Source organism: Lissotriton vulgaris, chromosome 8, assembly GCF_964263255.1.
Source record: "Lissotriton vulgaris chromosome 8, aLisVul1.2, whole genome shotgun sequence".
In the NCBI taxonomy this organism is placed as follows: domain Eukaryota; kingdom Metazoa; phylum Chordata; class Amphibia; order Caudata; family Salamandridae; genus Lissotriton; species Lissotriton vulgaris.
In genome coordinates, this window is record NC_141696.1 from 223,091,473 (window position 1) to 223,113,136 (window position 21,664).

Consider the following 21,664-nt stretch of genomic DNA (forward strand, 5'->3'; position numbering starts at 1 on the left):
CTTTGTGCACAGGGTTTACACATCTCAGACAGCATGGCACTGCTTGCATAGATCTCTAGCATCATTTTTAGGTTTTGCCTGGCGTCCGCTGCGCAGCAGCGTTCGCGCAGGCTGAATCTTATGTTACAACAGTACGGAGGCTTTGTCCCGTCTGCTCTTCCATTGGCTAGCTCCATAAATGGAGGCTAGCCATTGGAAGATAGATCTGTCCGTCATTGGCGGAGCAGATTCGTGGGCGTTCCGGCGATTTTTTCGCTCTCCGCCCCTTTGTTGCCTTCTTTGCGGCGGTGGGTGTTGTCTTATTTTTTTTTCCCCAGGATGTTTGCGGCCGCCATTTTTTTCTAGGAGCTATGGCGAGCGGGTGGGTTCACGTAATGCTCCTTTCTCGTCAGGAACCTCCTGCAGCATCTCCCTGCCCTGCCAGAGCCGAGGACACGCAGCCACTGCATTTCTCCCCGTTCCTTCCACCCCCCTCCCAGTCCGATGCCTTCTCGCTGATCTTTTGTCATCAGGTAAGTGCAAAAATGTGTGCTGCGTCTTTGAGCAGTTCAGCTTGTTTGAACACTCAGGTGCTGATACAATTCCAATGGTTGGCCCTCTCTTCGTAGTTGATTTACTCTATAGGTGGCAGCATGTTAAACAATTGCATTGCCTATGTATTTGATTGAGGTCATGGGTGCTCACTCTACACTTCTATAGCTCTTGGGTGGAAGGGTGGAAGTCATAAGGACGCATACCTACTCAAGTCTGGGAGGAACCACGAGTACACCGGGCCTCATGTACAACGCTTTTACGCACTCACAAAGCCTGCAGTGCATAACCTTGTTTACTAATGTTCTTCAAGACTGTAGTGTGTCGTCGGGACCCTGGTACTGCTGCAGCCTGTGTGAGAAACTTGCAGTGTGTCGGATGGAAGCCTGTACTGCTGCTGCTGCCTGCACAGTGCCTGTTTGAGTTAGACGTTAGGTGCTGTCTGTTTGCATGTGAGGGAAGCTGGCTCTCTTGCTGCCCTTTGGTGTGTTGGAGAAGCTTTCTCTGATGCCGCCATGCGCTGCCCTTGTTCTATGAAGAAACTTGCACTTGGGCTGCCTGTGCTGTTTGTTCAGTTTGTGGTGAGAAAAGATGAGCTGCCATTTGCTGTTTCCTGTCTTTTGCCTGTTCTGTGTGTGGGAGAGGCCTGCTCTGGCACTATCCATTCAACATTGAAAACTAACCTATGCTCAATTCAAATAACAGCCTTGTTTTAGTTCTTAGGGCCTTATTTGAACTTGGTTGCCACCTGTCATGCCTGTGAGATCTGTGCACATGCTTGCTGTTGAAAGGATGAAAGATCTTTTCCCCTGAAGGTCAGCTTTGCTCTCTATAGCACGAGGAAAAGTTTGAGGCAGCTGCCGGAACTTGTAAGATCTGTATAACCTGAGTTAGGTTGAGCTTATTTATTCCTTTCCGCTGGTTAGCTTTTCTCAAACAGAACAAACGTATCCAAACGTTAGGGAAAAATGCATTTTGAGTTGATAGAATTGTAGACATTTAAAAAGGGGAAGGGAAAAAGAAACATTTAAATTTTTTGGGACTATCACCGCTCAACCAGGCTTCAACTTTCAGAGTGTTAACCATTTTACTCACAACAAACTTAATTACAGAAGATGTAAATATTGGAAGATGACATCTTCTTAGGAAACCTAACAATTGCTGTTCCGATCTTCCAATCAGATATTTATATTAGTTACAGATTTCAAATCATTTGCTCAAACACAAGTAAGGCCCACTTGCACCCTAAGCCAATGAAGACTTTTACACTGAAGGGCATCTTGAGGTTCTTTACTCCTCCCTTCGGTACATAGGTGATGGATGATGTTTTTACAGTCATTAACCAGTTACTGGGAGATGGTAACTTTATTTGCGACATGGAATATTTTATTTGTAGTATTTTACTTTTAGTTCCCTGCCCTCTCGTTGTGCTTGCTTCCCTGCCCCTCGCTGTGCTTGCTCTCCTGAGGGGGTGTGTGTGTGTGTGGCTCTGGGTGGATGTGCGTGGCTCTGGGTGGGTGTGTGGCTCTGGGTGGGTGTGTGTGGCTCTGGGTGGGTGTGTGTGGCTCTGGGTCGGTGTGTGTGGCTCTGGGTGAGTGTGTGTGGCTCTGGGTGTGTGTGTGTGTGTGGCTCTGGGTGGGTGGCTCTGGGTGTGTGTGTGTGTGTGTGGCTCTGAGTGTGTGTGTGTATGGCTCTGGGTGTGTGTGGCTCTGGGTGTGTGTGGCTCTGGGTGTGTGTGTGTGTGTGTGGCTCTGGGTGTGTGTGTGGGGCTCTGTGTGTGTGTGTGGGGCTCTGGGTGTGTGTGTGGGGCTCTGGGTGTGTGTGTGGGGCTCTGGGTGTGTGTGTGTGGGGCTCTGGGTGTGTGTGTGTGGGGCTCTGGGTGTGTGTGTGTGGGGCTCTGGGTGTGTGTGTGTGGGGCTCTGGGTGTGTGTGTGTGGGGCTCTGGGTGTGTGTGTGTGTGGGGCTCTGGGTGTGTGTGTGTGGGGCTCTGGGTGTGTGTGTGTGGGGCTCTGGGTGTGTGTGGGGGGCTCTGGGTGTGTGTGTGGCTCTGGGTGTGTGTGTGTGTGTGTAGCTCTGGGTGTGTGGTTGGGTGTGTGTGGCTGGCTCTGGGTGTGGGTGTGTGTGTGTGTGTGTGTGTGTGTGGTAGTAATTGCTGTCTGCTGAGCTCGTCCGTAGGGTACAATAGGTCTCACATTTGCGAGAGATTAAGCTAATGGCAATGTAAATGACAATGCCATTTATTTATCTGTTTTCAAAACCAACACATAAATACAAATTTTGTCATTTACAATGCCAATAGCTCTAACTTTTCCAAAGGCGAAACCATTGCATTGTAAATGCTTGTTATTTCTCAAATCACTTGCAGTTTAAAACAATCTGTTTGTTTGTGGAAACCACTTTTAATGTTATAGAAGTGAACATGTAGGGCTGAAAAATACAATTTGTTTAAATAAAGTATTGGAGCATTGTGAACTGAGAAGAAAACGTGAATAATGATTAAGGTGCCTCACACTGAAAACAAGCTTAAACAAGGACATGGCAGGTTAATATTTTTACAAATTTTGCTTGTTACATACTGACCTGATGAAAGGGGCATGCTGAGGTCTGATAAACACAAAGAGACAGACTCCCACCAGCTGCTCCGATGCCAAAAGCACATACTTGTTGTCTCTTGAGATAGTTTTCTGTAGCTCAGCAGCCCAAAGTTTTTGGTTGGTGGTGCTGTGAAGTAGTAATAAAAATGTTATACATTTGGGTTGAATGCACATGGTAACTTTGTACTGAATTTCCAGGTTTACATTCAATTATTATTTCAAGAATTTCGTATAACACACTGCTGCTATGATCAAATACACGAGAACACAAGGCTACAGTGATCCATTCGAGTAAATTTAATCTGGAATGGCTTAAGAAAAAAAAAAACACTTTCAGAGGCCACGGGGAAAGCGGGGGTTATTGGTCCAAACTGCAGGATTTAAGGCCTTTTAATCTTGATGTCCCAGAGCCCGACTTACTATGGATTCTTATCAACTTGGTCAAGTACTCGTTCTGGGGAGTGAACACAAGCTCACAATTTAATATGTGCGCAGCAGCAATAAATCGTTGTCCAGCCAATTACTCACGTTTATGAAAAAAGAAAAATATTTTATTTCTACGGCTACCCATACAAAGGAAAACTATTACATTTACAAACAACTACACAGCCCCCCCTGAGGTTAGAGCTCTAGTGTTTCGTTAGGCGGTTCCCTGGGTCCCACACTCACTCCATCCCTCCTCGCTTCTAGTTATTCCCCATTTACTATAGACTATAGGCAACATCCAGGGTAACCCCCCTAGTAGTCTAAATCTCAAGAGATTACTAGGAGTATTTTAAAGTCAATAGTCTTCCAAGGCAGCGGCGCTAATTAACAGTAAGTTTCCCACTGGCCGGAAATCAGTCTTGCAGCAAGATACGAGCAGCCGGAGTTCCACCGTGCACCCCTTCTAAGGGTGCTGAAGTGGCAGTGGCTGATTTAGGTGAGTTTGCTGCACTCGGTCAAGGTGGATGCACTCAGCTAGCGGACAGTCCTCAGAAGAGGTCAAGCCTCCACAGCAACCAGAATTCTCGGGGCTCCTTTCTGCAATGTTATTCTCTGGTTCCTCCCACGATGGGGGTGTGGGGAGGGTAGGAGGTGCAGGTAGAGGAAAGGAGGTTGTGAGGGTGTTGAAATGAAGCTCCTGGTATAAAGTCTTCATCCCAGGCAGCCTCACTCCTCTCTGTGATGACTCTGACCAGGTCACACAATTTCCTGGTCCCAGTGACCTCGTGTGGCATACAGGGTCCATGTATCCTTAAGGTACATAGGCTCAGGCTTGATTGGCACAGTGAAGTCCTCAACAGCGGCCCCTCCTGGCATATGGGATCACGGCCCACTACCGCACTCGGGCTATAGCTCTCACCGCACAGTAGTCTTCTCAAGTTGGCCCCACCTAACATAAGGTTAGGCCCCCACACTACGCACAGGCTCCGGTCCAGTCAGCTCAGTGAGGCACCTGGCTCAATTCACGGCAGCCTTCCTCTGGCCTACGAGGGTCACTGACTTCGTTATGCACACAGGCAACAACCCAATCAGTGCAGCAGCAGTTTACTCACACCTCGCACAGGGTGTCCACTCAACAGTGCTCCCTACTGGACCTCAATCCCCTCCAATGCTCTCCTTTTCCTTACAGGGCACACTGTTCGTGGGAAGCAGGGAGGAGCTGGTGCTCCAGGCTCGATGGAAGTTGGTCTTGGATTCCTTGAATAATGTCCCCTGACACAGCTGGGAGACCACCATACCTTGGCCCCCAGTCCCGGTAAGAGGCAGAAGTCTTGCAGAGCTTTTCCTCCAAACACAGTCTGTCTGGCAGATGAAAATGTTTGGGGTCTCAAAATCCCTTTCTTATAATTCGTTTCCAGACACCAAAAGTGATTTAGGATCTGAATCTTTGAAGTTTATGTTGGGGGCCTGCTAATTTTGAAGTGCCAACTACTCTGCCTTCTTTTTCCCCTTGAAAGCAGTGCATCAACACAGATGATATTTCAAACTGTTCGCCTTACAACACAGGCTATGGGAGTGACTAGCATTCACACAACTTGATAGCAGACATAGTGATATGTATATCAAAATGTTAGTCCAAGCTAAAGCAATACTCTTTAGAGTTCTCTTAGCAACCCCCTCTCCATCCTAAGATGTGCCCATGACCCTTCTTTGTGACATCTCACTGAATCAAAGAGCACCCAATGAAGCGTACCGGAGAAGCCTGGCCCTCCCCTCTCCAGAGTGTGTCCCTCACAGCTTATAGGAATGCAGCCATACACAAATATGTCTGGGGGATTTCTCTACTTCCTCTCCACGTTTTACCATGCAGGTCTGGGTCTCCCGAAACGGAACCCAGGGCCTTCCATGTATTGCACCATTCACAGGCACACAAACACCCAGTGCATCTACACAACCTACACACACTGCATAGCAATGTACCCTTCATGTTCTGTACCAGGCACATATACATCCAGCACATACATTTAACCTGCACGCACTGCACAGCACTATATCCTCCATGTATTGTACCACTCATATGAACACATACACCAGTGGCATGCAATCACTCTGCACGCACTGTACAGTACTGCATTATCCCAGTATTAAACCCTTCCCAGGGACACATCTTCCCAGCCAAGATACACCAATCTCCTGCGGTGTGCAGCACTACACATCAAACCGATGTAGGCCAAGGGTAGGTTAGGCACAAGCAGAAACACTGACCTCGCTCTAGTGACACAGGTTAAAAAGGACCTGTTCACTCCTACTAATCACTACATGGTATGCTGCCTCCACTGCTCTCATGCTGCTTAACTCTTGGTGAAGGCAGTACCTTCACACCACTATGAGCGTATTGCTTTGGTCACCCCTTCCGGTCTAACAAAATTCGCAATCCCTGAGACAGGCCTATGTCATGGCACACACACACATTTTTCGTTTTTGCCAAGAATATAAAAATCAGTTTTAGAGATCTAGACATCAGTACATTTGTAGCACTTAGGGCAGGGGTGCACGTCTATTACCATGCAGAAGACTTGCCCGTCCCAACAGCTTACCTCAAAGCTTTCACTTCCTTGTATCCTCAGTTAACATACAAATTATTTTTGTGAGGAGGTTTGCCTACTTAACAGGAAAATCATAATGTGTTGATCACCATTTCCCCCCCAATTTGCTGCTTGAGAACAGCACTTTAGAGAGTTGAAATGCAAATACGGGGTCAACTCATAACTAATGTCTGGTATCTTCCATTGCTGAACTCATTCTTCATACAGCCCTTCTGCAGATGACTCATATAGGCAGAAGCAGACTGATGAAGTGAGGAAAGCCTATAACAATTGTTTAGCTGACCACCTCCATCCAGAACTAAGGGCTTGATTCACAAACAGCTCTTTTGAGTAAATGCAAACTTTTAAATATTTTTACTACTTTTCAGTAATCACAAACTGACAGTTTGCAGTAACTGGCACTTTTGCAGTAATTTAGTAACACATGTATAGAGAATGTGGATTCTTAAAACAACACAAAGTGTGTGAATACCGAAAATTAGTAAACTTCCTATAAAGTGTAAGTTTACCTTTGAGAATCCGGCCCTTACACTTCTGTAGTAAGTCCAGTACTACACATGGCCAACCACTGGAACTGCAACACCCCCCATAGAAAACAATGGAGGTAGGAACTTAAAAGAAAATCGTAGAGGAGATAATGTTAAATTTAGAAATATGTACAATTTTTATATATTTGTTGCTACTTTAATTTATATTTATTTATATGTTTAACTATTTAAATTATTTAATTCAATATTATTCCATATGGGTTTGCAACATAACATAATATAATGTGTATTTGTAAAGCACAATTTCAATCTTTGGAGTATTTCGGTACTTATAACAGATGTTTATTGTTGACCAATTCAATGGTACTCACTTTATTGATTGACAGACCATGACCTGAAACAGTGGATGGTGTAGTCCACTAAACAAGTTTGAACTCATGTAGGTTGGCTCCTCCTTGAGAGACCATTCCAAATTGGTTTACCTACCATTTCCCTCTAATCTCTATCTGTACAGTGTTCCTCAGAGCACCTCAAAGACACCAATGAAAGTGAGCTTGAATGTTTGGCCTTAAGTTGGGCTGATCAACTCCTATCGCTTTCAGTTCGATTCCTTTACATAGAAGTTGCAGACCCTGCTTTTTTATATATTTATTTATGGTATTTGTACATATACATACAATACAAACGGGAATCGTTATATGGGTTACCAGCCTGTGAGCATACAGGGTAAGTAGTTCATGGTAAACATCTCGGTTGGTTACCCCTTTGTTGGTTATACGATGGTGGTAGGATAAGGACAGAAGAGGAGAAGAGGAAAGTGTGAATAAGTGTGAATAAGTGTGAATAAGTGTAGAAGAAGGATACTACAGAGGCAAATCCGATAATACCTATCAAACATGATGAAGGTTGCATATTGTTCATTGGAACAAAGTTCATTCAGTCATTACGGTTCTATGGTGGGTCATATGGGGTCAAGTTCTTGTCCAAGGGTTCCCATAGGTTCTTAGAGGAGGCTTTCCAGGGCGAGTATCTTAGTGCTAGGGTGTCCGCTCCTCTTAGGTAGGTGATCCAGCTAAGCCACCCTCTGTATGACGTTTTAGAGGTATCTTTCCAGTTCGTAAGTACTAACTTGACTGCAGCAGTTAGTAGTAGGTCCATTAGCTCTCGTTCCCCTTCTGGAGGGAGGTCGGTTTGGATGAATGCTGTGGTGAGCAAAGTGAAGTCTCTTATTATTTTACAGTTGAGCGATATGTATCTGAAGTCAAACACGTTCCCCCAAAACCCCTTGAGTGTCGGGCACAGAAAGATGAGTTGTTCTAGGTCTCCCTTAAATGTGTTGCATTTACAGCTTTGACATAAGATTCAATTGTTAGTCCTTAGAAAGCATAAGCGTAAGGAAAATCTAGTTTGTGATCAATGAGTGGATAGCCAAACACTGGCTTAAACTAAAAACAGACAAAATAGAAGAAGTGATTATCAAGAGCATCAACAAATAGATAGCCCCCCTTCTGGCCAGAAGTAACTCTGTTAAAAAACAGAGTTTATAACAGACTCCAACCTTTATCTTGTGCTTCAGGTGAATGTGCAATGAGGGCGTGTTTATTTATCTCCTGAAACGGAGGACAAGCTCTCATTTCTGAGATCACAGAAACTACTTATTCCAGGTTGGGTTATGGGAATGCAGTAGAATTTGAAATAATCGCCTACCTCCTAAACAGACGACAAGCCATACAAAATGAAGCAACACACTTAACTGGGAATTAGAGTACATATCACAAACCTTTAATGTTGCAATGCCTATCTCTAAACACTAAGTAAAATGTAAGGCCTCCCTTTCTTCCACATCCCAAAGTAAACATTAGTAGTAAATTAATACCAAGATTACCATCCAAAATACACCTTATACTCCACTATTCAGCATTTACTTCTAAACCCACATTTATAAATGAAATGCATTGGCGGTCTGGTGCTTTCAGTGTTCGCCTTAACACTTCAAATCACACTTCTGCATGACATCAAATGGAAATAAAATGATTTAGATCCGGATTTGTGCATTGGTGAGAGGAGTAAGTGCTACTTACTGCGAGAGTTCGGAACTTATCAGGTGCGATAAACAGCATATATCCTGAGTATCTGGGGAACAGTGTGAGAAGGTTGGTGCTTACTGCACCAAAATCGGCATGTCACAATAAATGGCATATGGCTTTTGCCCTGTTAACTTCTGGCAGGTTTGACCTGGAAAAGTTAATGAAGAGTGAGATATTTTACGCATTAATTAAAGGGTGCTGTAAATACTACCAGTCTCTGAATTCCGCATAGGGAATGGAAAATTCCAACCAACTCTGAATCAGAGCAGACTTTTTGAGGGAGGCATAAAGAGACTTTTTTCCTATGTAATATATTTGTAGAGTAAGCCCCTCTTAATAATGACCTCATAATCCTCATTTACTAATGCAGCATTAGACTTAGAGATGTAACTTTGGCAAAACAAAGCCCTCCCTCTAAACATCCAACACTTAAAACACTGCCTGCACCCAATCCAGAGCTTGATGTCCAGCACCTACCTGAATACCAAACATACAGTAACACAATTCCTACTAATCAACAACTAGCATAAACTTAGCTCAATTACCTGAACCTGGACACATTTGAACCCCAACTTTTTCCCTATGCCAAGTACCTTGAATTCATCCTGTACATAGATCTCACTCTCAAGGAACACATCACCAAAAAGAGCACCTCTCTCTTCTTACAGAAACCATTCATCCCAGAATGGTGAACTCAGAAATTCTATAATCTCACTCTAAAAAGTGGCAATGCCCTGTTCGAAGGCTACCAGATTCCACATTGGGCTTCCTAAAGCACACCCTACACTCTTGCAGCACTCCTCTTCAAGGTACTGAAGAGTAGAACATCTCCCCCACTCTGATTGAACTTCAATGGACTCTTGTCAGCTGCACCTTCATTTACAAATTCATCATGACTGGCACCCTGCCCAATTTGGCTGTCAAGCTCATTGCCTCCAGTAGCTCTCCGCACACCCGCAGCCAGGGCACCATCTGACTTCGCAGAATTTCAGGCTTTGCGATCGCAATTTGGCTTTGAGCAATGTAGGTAAGATTAAACCTACTCGCAAAATAAGGAATTTATTTTTTATTTTTATTTAAGAAGTTTTATATAGCGCTAACCTGACCGGAAGGTATCGGAGCGCTTCACAACAATTACAGAGCAGTGCAAAAGAAAGCAAACATAATACAGTCAGCAAGACATTCAGGGTACGAGTCGTAGTAGAGAGGCTGCTGATCAGTTCTCAAAAAAAAAACAACAAGAAAAAAAAACCAAGGTCTTGACAAATCGCATCGGAGAGGAGAGCAGTGGCGTTTTTAAACACTCCGAGCTGTACCTATCTGTTCGATAGGGAGCGGTCGAGGAAAAGGATTTTGAGCTGGCTTTTGAATTTAGGGAAGGAAGGAATAGTTCTGATGTGGGGAGGGGGGGGGGGGGGGGAGAAATAGAGTTCCATATTTTGGGAGCTTTCCCGGCAAAGGACCTGGCCATAGTTTTTTGTTTTTGTGCTTTTAGCGGGATGAGAAGTAGGGTGTTCGAGCTTCTGAGAGTCCTGTTCTGAACCGCTTTTCTCAGTTTGGACGCTAGATATTCGGGTTTGCCTGTGTGAAGGGCTTTGTGTGTGAGGCAGGCTGTTCTAAAGTTAGCCCGCATTTCTATTGGTAGCCACTTGAGTTCTTTTAGTGCCGGAGAGATGTGATCAAATTTCTTTATTCCAGTGACCCTTCTGGCGGCCGCGTTGAGGGTTGTTTTCAGAGGAGCAAGGTGAGCTTTGGCTATTCCTGAAAGGGATTGCATTTCCATAGTCCAGTTGTGACAACACCAATGCTTGGGTGGCTTGTTTGAGATCTTTGGATGGAATGAAAGGTTTGATTTTGTTTAGTAGTTTCAAGTTAAGGAAGGCACTCTTTGCCGAGATCTTATTGTGTTTGGTCAAGTCAAGTTTGGAGTCTAGCGTGATGCCTACTGATTTAACGGAGTCAACCAAGGTGAGGTTCCAATTGAGCGCATCAATATCTTTTAACCATTCGGTCATTTGTGGGTTCTGTTCTTTGTTCGATATGAGGAGTAGTTGGGTTTTGTCCGAGTTAAGCTTTAAATGGTTGCTTGATAGCCAACGTTGGACATCCTTTAGTGTTTCATTGAGTCTATGGATGTCTTTGGAAGAGGAGATTTCCAAGTAGAGTTGTGTATCATCAGCGTAGAGGTGAAAGGGCATGTTAGCTTTTCTGAGTAGGGTGGTGAGGGGTTCCATGTTGAAGAGTTGGGGGGAGAGCAATGAACCTTCGGGTACTCCCCTCTTGACTGGGTGGAGGTCGGATTCAAAGCTTCTGATTTTGATTCTTTGGGAGCGGTTGTGCAAGAATGAGGAGAACCAGTTGAGGACCACTTCGTCGAGTTCGGCCCTTTCTTCCAGAGCTTTAAGTTGGCGGTAATTAGCGTTTTCCTTAAAAAAAGGAGCACTTTGTTTGCTTTTTTAAAAGTGCCATGTGGCACACATTCATGCCCTTAGGGCATGTATGTGCGTCACATGTGCACACATGCACATTTTAGGGGTGCAACAGGGTGTCCTTTTGGAACCCTTGCACCCTTGAAATTGGGCTCAAAATTTGCGAGTGCCTCTTGGTTACTCGTAAATTGCGGGCGCAAATCCTATTCATTCCTATGGGCTTCTTTGCCCAATAGGAATGAAAGGGATGGTATTCCTTGATTGCGAATCTCAATTTGCGATTCGCATTCAAGGAATATTAAGGAATCGCAAATGTTTTTGCGATTCCTACCTACATTCAATTTTGCAAGTCCTTAATAGCGATTCAGTAAAAATCGCTATCAAGGATTCACAAAATTGAATTTACCTACATCTGGCCCTATGAAATGCAAATAAGAGCAAATCAACAGGCTTTCACCCAGGAACTGAAACAGTATATCGGTGTCCTTCAGAGCTGCCTCAACCCTGCTCCAAATGAGTAAACCTGCTTCAAATTACTAAACGGCTAAGATCCATTACTTTAATGAAGATACATAGCTTTAAAGAATACTAAAATAGAGGAAAATGCCTCTTTTTGCAAGATCAAGCCCATAGCTTTTTGGGCTGATGCCACTGGATTTTTGACTCTGGGCACTGGACTTGGCTAACCAGGCACCTGTGCATGTGCTCGGACCCTTAGAACAGGTACTAATTAGCTATACCCCTAATTGGCATACTTAACTTACCTTATAAAGTGTACCCAGGGCCGCTACTTGTCACCAGCAGATAGCAGGATAGATTGTGCCACCACTAGAGTGACAGTGCACAGCATGACTGCAGGCCTGCCACTAGTAACCTGGTTGTGCAGATTTAAACTGCAAATTCGACCTGCCAAAATAACCACCTTTGACGGACCTAAACCCTCGTTTTAAATATTAATATGTCACCCCTAAGAAGGCCATAATGCCCAATAATGGACGGTGCATGGCATTTAAATGTAGTGAAGGTAAAAGTTTAATGCAAAACATATCTTTACTGTGACAAGACCCCCAAACCTATTTTTACTATAGCAGGGCAGCTGTTCCATAGGAAAGCATTGGGAGTTACTATTCATATTTTAAAATACTATCTCCGCCTAGGGACCAGCTAAAAAGTTAGTTCTTTGGCATAGTCTGTATTGTGCAAAATATTTTACAAAAGGCACTTTAAAAAGACACCTTTAACCTGCTCTACAACCTTAATATCCCATTTACATGAGATCCAACGGTTTCCCAGGAGCTGAATAGCTCCTAGGTGAGGTTTCTCCCAGAGCTGAGACAAAGGCCATGGTTCTCTGAGAGAATGACCCTCTCAGCAGTGCCCAAGAACATAATTACCTTCAAAGAGGCCTAACCTGGTCACAGCCAGATTTAGTAAACACACGGGTGTGCCCTCTCTTTGTCCCTTTAGCCAGTCATGTACCTATCCATGTGGGAAAGGAGCTGCCCCTAGATCCGATTTTGAGTAACCACAGAGAAGGGGTTGCTCATTTCCCTGGCCACACCTCTAGGTTGGGCACAAAAGGTCTACCCACTGGATGAAAAATTCTACTGTGTTGTATTTAAGTAGAGAAGGTTACTGTGTGACTGTCTGCAGCACGGCACACATGAACGTCTGCAAATGTCGCTAGGCTTACCCCTTGGAACTTTTTCCCTTTTGGCTAGGAAGAAGCCAGGAGTCACCCCCACTCCATAGACCAGGACCAGGCATACATGTCACACTCCTGGGCACCCTCTTCCGAACACTGCTAGACCTGTGTAAGACAGAAGAAGGACTGCACCTGCTGCTGAACCTGTGAGGAGAACCACAAGGGCTGGACATGCTCCCACTTGTACCTAAGACTATGAATGGACTCCAAGGGTCACTTGGCTGACCTCCTGACAAGCTACAGGGAGACAAAACCTCCAAGAAGCCCTCTTTACTGGAACAGCCAAGTTGATCAGTGTCAATTGGACCTGCCCTAGACCCCCACAGCGACATTATTACTAGTGGTGGACAACCAACCAACAAAACGCATCATAATACTTCACTGAGTATAGTGGGGAAAATAGCCAAATTTTGAGTAGTTGCCTACATTTAGGTAGCAAAGGTTCCATGTGATGGAGAAGGGGGTAGAGTGTTCCATGGATTCACAGTCACAAATAGAAAAACTGTCACTCATTCTTACAGTTGTAAATAAATCTAGCACCCAGGAACACCATCTTACTTTGACAGAGTACATTATACACTACCTTTGGTGCCTAAAACTGCACCTTGTTCCACACATGTAGCGAGTTTTACAACTGGAGAGTATTGGAGACATGATCCCAGTTATTCAGAAATGAAAAGCAGCCACAAAGTGGCATTCTGAATCTACTGCAGACGTTCACTGCTTTTCTGGTATTTGTAAATAAATACAGTTTCCCAACTGAATAATGGCATTTACCACATGAATATTGAAATGGAAACAAATCTCCATAGTCCTGTCAAGAGAAAGACCAAATGGGGAAAATGGAGGAAGCCTGAGTTCCTGAAATCTAAATGCAGGCCAAGATAATGGACTGATTAAGCTGGTTGAAGCCAATTGCTCATGCTGGTGGTCTATGTAAGAGATGCCCACATGCAGTATCCAGGCGTGACAGCAATACCTTGGTTTTGAAAAGGAAAAGTTTTGACACCAAACTTCTTACCATCATAAAACATGGATTAAGTCGGAGGGATTAACATTTTACACTGACAATTTTCCCTCTTTAATTGGATCGACCATCAGCTTTGGATCCTCCACATACATATACAAACAACTTCCTATAGCAATAAGAAGGCTTGCAAGTGCCTGCCTAGAGACAGGGAAAATATGAAGCCATATGAATCGCTATGTAAGACAGAAGTTAAAGTCAAGAACTCGGACATGGCAGCTGATGTTACTGAGGCTCTCCAAAAGGACATTCAAGGCTGCTGGCAGGTCCAGTGGTTGAAATGCACTCAATTACACATATGGTACCAAATTATACAACAGTTTCAACATTAGAAACAAACTTAGCATGCACTGCTGTAATAAGCCCTGTCTAAGCCTGTGGAACAAATTGGGAAAAGCTAGATCACCTAAGTTTAGAGACAACACGCACAGCTTCATAATGAACACAATAAATCAGAATATTTCAAATAATCAAATGATGCAATGCTGAAAAAAGTTGAAACAGTGATGCAATTATGCAAGATGATTTAATGAGTTGCTTGCAGGCTTATCGTGTAATTACAAATGTTACATCACACTTTTATAAGACAAAAAAGGAAAATGCTACTTACCCAGTATGCATCTATTCTTGGCATATAGAGGTGTAGAGTCATATGCTTTTGCATCAGCCAGGATAGCCTGACTCCAGTGGCATGGAGAGCATGGCTGGGTCCAAACTGGAATGGCATAGTGAGCAAAAAACGATGGATTTAGGCCCAGATCTCTATACTGTGGTGAATGTATGACATTGTTTTGTGTTCTGTCCATCAATTGTTCTTGTCGCATTTGTCACTCCGACTGGGACGCGTATGCCCAGACGTGGGTCCCGTGCTCTCCATGCAACTGGAGTGAAGCTATCCTGGCTGATGAGGGCTGAAAGCCTGAAACCGGCCTTAGGATGCTTGTTTCCAGTCCAGGTAGGACCTGGCCTGGCAGTTCGGGATGGACTGTTCCCATTGGGCGCAGGGTCAAAACTGATTTGCATATGGCTGGGTCCAAACTGGAATAGCACGTGAGCAAAACAACGATGGATTTAAGGCCCAGATCTCTGTATTGGGGTGAATGTATGACATTGTTCTGCATTCTGTCCATCAATTGTTCTTTTTGCTGTATCAGGGTGAATCACCAACTTTTTCTGTTTCGGATCCGAAATGGAGTGATCGGACCGAGGCTCTTTCAACGTAGTGCCTTTATCCTTGGTTGCCTATTTCAGCGCCAAATGTTTCGGCTCCAAGCTTTTTGGCGCCAGTGGTGTTGGCTTGGACTTGTGTTTCGTGCCGAATGTGTTGGGTTGGCACCAAGATGGGCACGGTTCGAGTCCGAACCGGAAGGCTTTTCTTTATGTTTCAGCCCCGGGCCCGAAGGCAGGGCGTCGGAAACTTTTTGTCGGTGTCAACCTTGGCCCGAAGGCAGAGGAGGGACTGGAGCCTTTGTCTTAGGTTGTTGGGAGGAGATAGGGGGCAAGGGGTTGTCTTTACTCATGGTACGCTGACTCGGAGTAACGTGCTCCTCTTCTTCAATGTCTGCGTCGCCCTCAGACATGGAGAAATGTTCTTCTTCTTCGACTCCTTGGGCATGATGTTCGGAGTTGGACTCTTCACCGAAGATGTCCAGTGCAAAACCGCTTTGCTGTTGTATCTCGTGAAATTGAGTCCGACGATCACGAAGAGTCTTTTTCAATCGGAACGTTCGGCACGCGTCACAGTCTTTCTCGTCGTGTTCCGGGGACAGACAGAGGTTGCACGCAGAGTACTTCTTCCAAGTCTGAATCCTTTTTCTTGATAGTGCTGTTGGTTGTTCTCCTTCACAAATCCCTTTAGCTGTAACATCAAATACTGTCCCAGTAATTTGGCTGTGTAAGGCAAAATGGAGTTGGGAGAAAAGTTGTTAAAATCCTTAGGATCTAACCTTTCTTTTTAGAAAGAGAGGCTTAGTCCGTTTCCACTCTGCTGGCACAACAGCAGTTTTTAAAGTGTAATTAAATACAGTTGTGAAAGCTTTCACCTCAGCTTGAGCCAACTGTCCTAGGAAGCATGCTAGACACTTGGCATTCAGTGAAATTGTGGTACAGTACCTGGAAAGGAACGAAAGAGGATTGCATTGCCATCCGATTATTCAATTTGCCTCAATCTTGAACAGCTGCTTGAATACTTTACCAGCCGCAGAGAAAAGGTCATTAAATAATCTTGTTTTTTCCTCTACTATACTCCTTAAAGGTAACTCGGTCGCACGCACGGTAGATTGATACATCAAGTTATCGAAGCAACATAAAGCAAAGCCATTTACCCTGCACCTGGGCTGTTGCACTGAATGCACAGACTGAAAATCCTGCTCCCCTGTATCTCCTCTATGAACGACACCCAAAACAACAAAAATGTGTACTAAACAGACATAAAAAAGATGTATACAGTTTTTAATAGGAAAGACCAAGTATAATTTACATTAGTAAGAGACAACTTGCACCAAAAGTTTCACACAGACTGTTTCTGCACCTCATTTTCTTTCCAGGAAGCAAGTGACTATAACGCTGACAAAGAACTGAGCAAGAGGAAATGGCGAACTATTGCAGGATCATAGCAAGATTATTACTTTGATCAGTAAGGTGAGTGGATAGTCAAGTTCCTCACACTGACCCTCACCCAAAGGGAGGGCAAGCAGGCCGCACTAAACTCCTAAACCTTCCACCAGATACATCGGTCTAGCCCTCAAATATGTTTGTGATGAACAGGTTGCAATAAAAACAGTTCAATAAATTAAATTAAAAAAAGTTTTATAGTGTAGAAATATACATCTGTACTACTTGCCTTGCATTCACAATGTTGCCTGCGTTTAATTCCACCATTTCTTCAAATCCAATTGCAAAAATATCAATAGGCTTGTACCTTCTATCTGTAAGTAAATAGTTTAACACATGATTACTTCGTGCACCAAAATACATGAACATAGAAACGTATAGGCCTAAAGAAAGCCAGACCTAAAACAAGTGACAGATAGAAACAATAGAACTCATGAGTGATGTAATATGTGACGTCATCAGCAGTGCATTGCAGGCGCGCAAGTTATAGTGAGTCCAACTAACTATAACGTTGGAATTTCAATGGTTTTATGTCAGTAAAATTTCCAGCTAACTATAACTGGTGTGAAACCTATGGTTTTTTCAGTGAATTTAATAGGTTTTTTAAATGCTAATTCCTAACTATAACTGGTGTGAAACCTATGGTTTTTTCAGTGAATTTCACAGGTTTTTTAAATGCCAATTCCTAGCTATAACTGGTGTGGAACCTATGGTTTTTTCAGTGAATTTCATAGGTTTTTTTAAATGCTAATTCCTAACTATATATAGGGCCTCAAACCTATGAAATGTAATATGTTTTATAATGAATCCTATATTGTATATTTATATAATACTATTTTATTATTTTTTTTATTTTTTTTCCCTGGTGCGCTCCCGGGGCGCGTACCGGGGAGCGCCCCGGTCAGCGCAATTTTGCCGCGCGCCCCGGGGCGCGTACAGGGGAGCGTCCCGTTAGCCCTATTGCCGCGAACGAAAACATTATCGTGACGTATCGCGTAGCCGAGTCCGCGTGATACGCACGGCGTAAGCGCGCCCGGAAGCACCCACGCGCATACGAACGCGCTACGTAAGCGCCGCGGGGCGCGCACCGGGGCGCGCCCCGGGGCACGCACCGGGGCGCGTAGCGTAATCGCGTCGGGTCATGTGACCTGAAAATAAACTTGTAAACTTGGGGATTTATAGAGCGCAGTTGTTGCCCGAAGGCGTCCAAGCGCTAGGATAACCGTGACCTACAGAGAACAAGGAGGGGGGAAAATAACACTTTTCATTGGTTCAGATCAGTTTTGGTTTCCAAATGATGAAAGCCCCCACCTTTTTTCCTCATTCTCACTTTGAGTGAGGAAGACCTGCTTTTTTCTTACAGATATGGCTACAGTACTATCAGCAGCTGGAGCATCTGTCCCACCACCACCACCACCACCACCACCACCACAAGGACCACCAAAACATCACATTGGTGGTCAAGAAGAACAGGAGGAGGAGGAGGAAGAGGAGGAAGGGACAAGGCAGTTCCTGCCTGAAGACACTCCACCATACAAACCTAGGGAGCGCTTCATATGGGAGTTTTATAAAATCCCAACTGGTTTCAAAAAAGTAAACGCTGCAAAGGTGACCTGTCTCATCTGTGGTGCTATGCTATCCAGGGGGAACCCTGCAAAAAAATATTCCTTTGGGAATCATACAATGATTCGGCACATGCAGCGTTTGCACCCTATTAACGATTCTGCAGCAGAGGTGAGAGAACTCTGCAAAAACCTACCCCAATCATCTGGCACAACCTCAACAACCAAAGAGCCCACTTCATCGGGTCCAGAAGCAAGTCAGTTGATTTCAAGTATACAACCAAAGTTTGGGGGATACAAAATGGTTTGTGTACATTGTGGGAAATTAATTACTTATGGTGAGCAGAACATTACACTCATCATGCTTGCTGGTGATAACCACAAATGCACAAAAAAGCCTTAATTTTTTCCTGGTTTTTTTTTGCTCCAGTTGAGCAGTTTACAAATCCCTATTTTTTGTTTCTCCCTATAAAAAATACAAAAAAAATATAAAACTGTTCAGAAAAGCCAAAAAAAGTAAAAAATGTTCAAAAAACAATAAAAAAATATAAAACAACAAAAAGAAGAAAAAAAACAGTTATTTTTAGAACTACCTCTAATTTAAAAAAAAAACATTTAAAAAAAAAATGTCATTCTTTTTTCTCCATGGTACGCTCCCCGGTGCGCGTACCGGGCGATCCCCAGCGCAAATCGAAAAAGATATATATATTTTTTTGGTCCCGCGGGGTCCTTTTAAAGCCCCCACATCAAACCTAGGGGGTCGGGGGTCTACCCTGCCCCCTTTTGCTCATTTTCTCCTTTGTTTTTGCCACCTCTTGTGTCTCGATCCTACCGAGACACAAGATGGCGGCCGCTCCGGACTGTTTGGAATGTTTACAGACACCCGAGAGCCAATCAGCTTTCCGCGCGCAAGTCGCGTAGCGCACCCGGAGCGCTCCCCGGTGTGCGTACCGGCCATAGATATATATATTTTTTGAACCTATATTACTCAAAATCCACTGGAGCACATATCTTGAGACATAGCAAAGGCACATCGGGCTACCAGTCTCTACAATTTTGCCAAGTTTTGTGTAAATCCATTCAGCCGTTCGAGCTAAAAGTGAGGTTGACCGCCCTATGGAAATTAACATGGGGAAAATCACGTTTTGGGACCCCCCTTTTATCTCGGCCCCGCTTGACAAATCCCCCCCAAACTTTCAGGGAAGGACCGGGGCGCCACGAGGCAAATTTGAGGAAATTTTCAGGCAGATTCCTCAACCGGCGCCAAAGTTATTCACAATAGAATGTTGAGATTTTTCATTGAAAATAATCCTAACTATAACTACCTACTGGCGACCGCCAGTAGGTAATATACATACATATAAGTACTGCACTTTTTCGGAAACAAACTGCCGGTAATTGTACTCTATATGCCTCTAGCAGCCATCCAGAGAACCTCAAAAATAGTATCCCCTATGGGGAGTTTTTGAGATTAAAACACAACTGCACCAACAAAAGTGATTTTGAACCAGCAGCCGCGGACAGCATCAATAGATTTGCAGCAAGGGGCTATAGTATGAGGTTTTTGGAAAGCACTCTGAAAAGAGTGGAATCCATAGCCAGAGATGATCTTTTTAAACCTAAACAAGCGAAAAAAGGCAATGATGGTAGGTTTCGGCTGATAACCACTTTTTCACAAGATGCGGACAGCCTTAGGAAAATTATGAAAAAACACTGGCACGTAATTAAAACTGACACCATAATTGGCGCAGACATTCCAGTAGCTCCATCGATCACTTTCAGGAAGGCACGATCCCTTAGGGACGACTTGGTACATAGTCATTTGGACCCAATACCGGTCAGACGGGGCACATTACAAGAAATGAGAGGGTTTTTCCCTTGTGGAAAATGTAAGGCTTGCGCCTTCAGTAAGAGAACCCTCTCATATGAAGTGAACGGTATAAAAGGAGGGAGGAGAATAAACAAATTTCTGACCTGCCAAACTACCCTCGTAGTTTATTGCTTAAAGTGTCCATGTGGACTTAAGTATATAGGGAGCACCATCAATTGTGTAAAACCAAGAATTCAAGAACACATGCGTGCCATAGTGAAAAAAGATTTTTCTTATCCGGTGGCACGACATTTTTCCATCAAACACAGAAGTAACAGGGATCTGTTGGAATACTTCTGTCTGGACTGTGTACCACACAGCCCAAGAGGGGGAGATAGAATGTTAAAGCTAAGAAGGCTGGAATCCAGGTATATAGTAGACTTACAGACTAAATCCCCTGGAGGATTAAATAGTGGGGAAGAACTAGCAGTGCATCTGGGGAATTAGCTTTTCTTCTCCTTTCTTGTTTTGCTAATGATAGTTATTATCTGATTATTTTTGATTGTACTAAATGGAGGATGTTTTGTGAGAGACGGCTCCTTCATGCCACCACGTAGCCCGTCGAGCCGCTGGATGCCAAACCGGCTTTCCTCCAGAAGCGTGGTAGAGGAGTCGATTGACTGGCACTTCAATTCAGCTGGAGAAAGTGGGTCAGCCGTTTCACCTCAATCCCCGAGTGCTCGTGGTATTGTGTGTCAAAATTTGAAAGAGTTAAAGTGACTGTTCATGTGAAGTTCACTTTTGTGAGGTATACTCTTTGCTTTAGAAAAATAGATACTTTTTTTGAGAAAGGTTTTTGTGATCAACATTCTGGTGTTTACAGAGAATGTTATCTTTATGGCGTATACAATTCCAGACAGGGAAGCAGTATAGTCCTATCCCAGGATACTGATGGGTATAGGGAATTGCATCTTGCAAATCTCTGCACTTAAAGGCTTTGCATAGGATATACAACTCAAAGATGGTTGGATCATTAAGTGGTTAGCAAGATTTTCTTGATATCTATCTAGCACTAAAAACTAGATTAATGTATGCTTGTTACAGTGCTGTTAATTGCATAAGTGTAGCAGTATTTTTCACACAAAAGTGTGGTCGAGGACCAAATGCAAACCAAGAGCTAGGAGTCACTGGCATTCTTTTGGTGCAAAAACAAGACAATGGATAGGATGCTTGACTTAATCTCAGCCATTGACAATCGGTCGGGCCGCATCCCAAACCACTGTTTTTGCCCACTTTAGCACCTAACTTTGGACCAAGATATATGCAAAGCAGTCCTTTAAAAGAAATCTTTTTATTGCCATGTTATCTATAAAAGTACAAAAAGAGCATACTCACATGACATCAGAAATGTTACAAGGACAACCCTTGTCAAGCCATCATTAATTTTATGTGGGGATAGGCTTACAACATTTCACGGGTTTCCAGGAGGTGAGTGCCGCGGGGGTGTTTGGGGATGGTGGGCCTGGAGGTAACCGCGGGAGTGACTATACTCCACCAATTTTAAGTCTTCTTGTGCTATGGCCAGGCATGTTAAAGCATGTTAAGACCCTAAGTGGGACGGATACCCAAATGTGGGTCCCCTGCACACTGTCACTGGAACCAAGCTATACCCGGCTGATAAGCCCATAACAGGGGTGAACCAGTCCTGGATTGCTTGTGATCCGGCTCAGGGAGGATCCAACTCGGCAGTTCGAAATGGAACTCTCACTGGAGCAGGGTCAAGACT

At 44.1% G+C, this 21,664-nt stretch overlaps 1 protein-coding gene across 4 annotated transcripts in view; it reads right to left on the reverse strand.

Annotated features, from left to right (window-relative positions):
* SYNJ1 (synaptojanin 1) overlaps positions 1 to 21,664 on the reverse strand; it is a 668,969-nt gene that overhangs the window by 289,027 nt on the left and 358,278 nt on the right. For all 4 annotated transcript variants that reach the window (XM_086933999.1, XM_086933998.1, XM_086933997.1 and 1 more), the window contains 2 exons: positions 16,736 to 16,820; positions 3,112 to 3,252 (listed from right to left, as the gene is read on the reverse strand). In XM_086933999.1, coding sequence (XP_086790125.1) covers positions 3,112 to 3,252; positions 16,736 to 16,820 — 226 coding nt within the window. The remainder of the gene's footprint in view (positions 1 to 3,111; positions 3,253 to 16,735; positions 16,821 to 21,664) is intronic.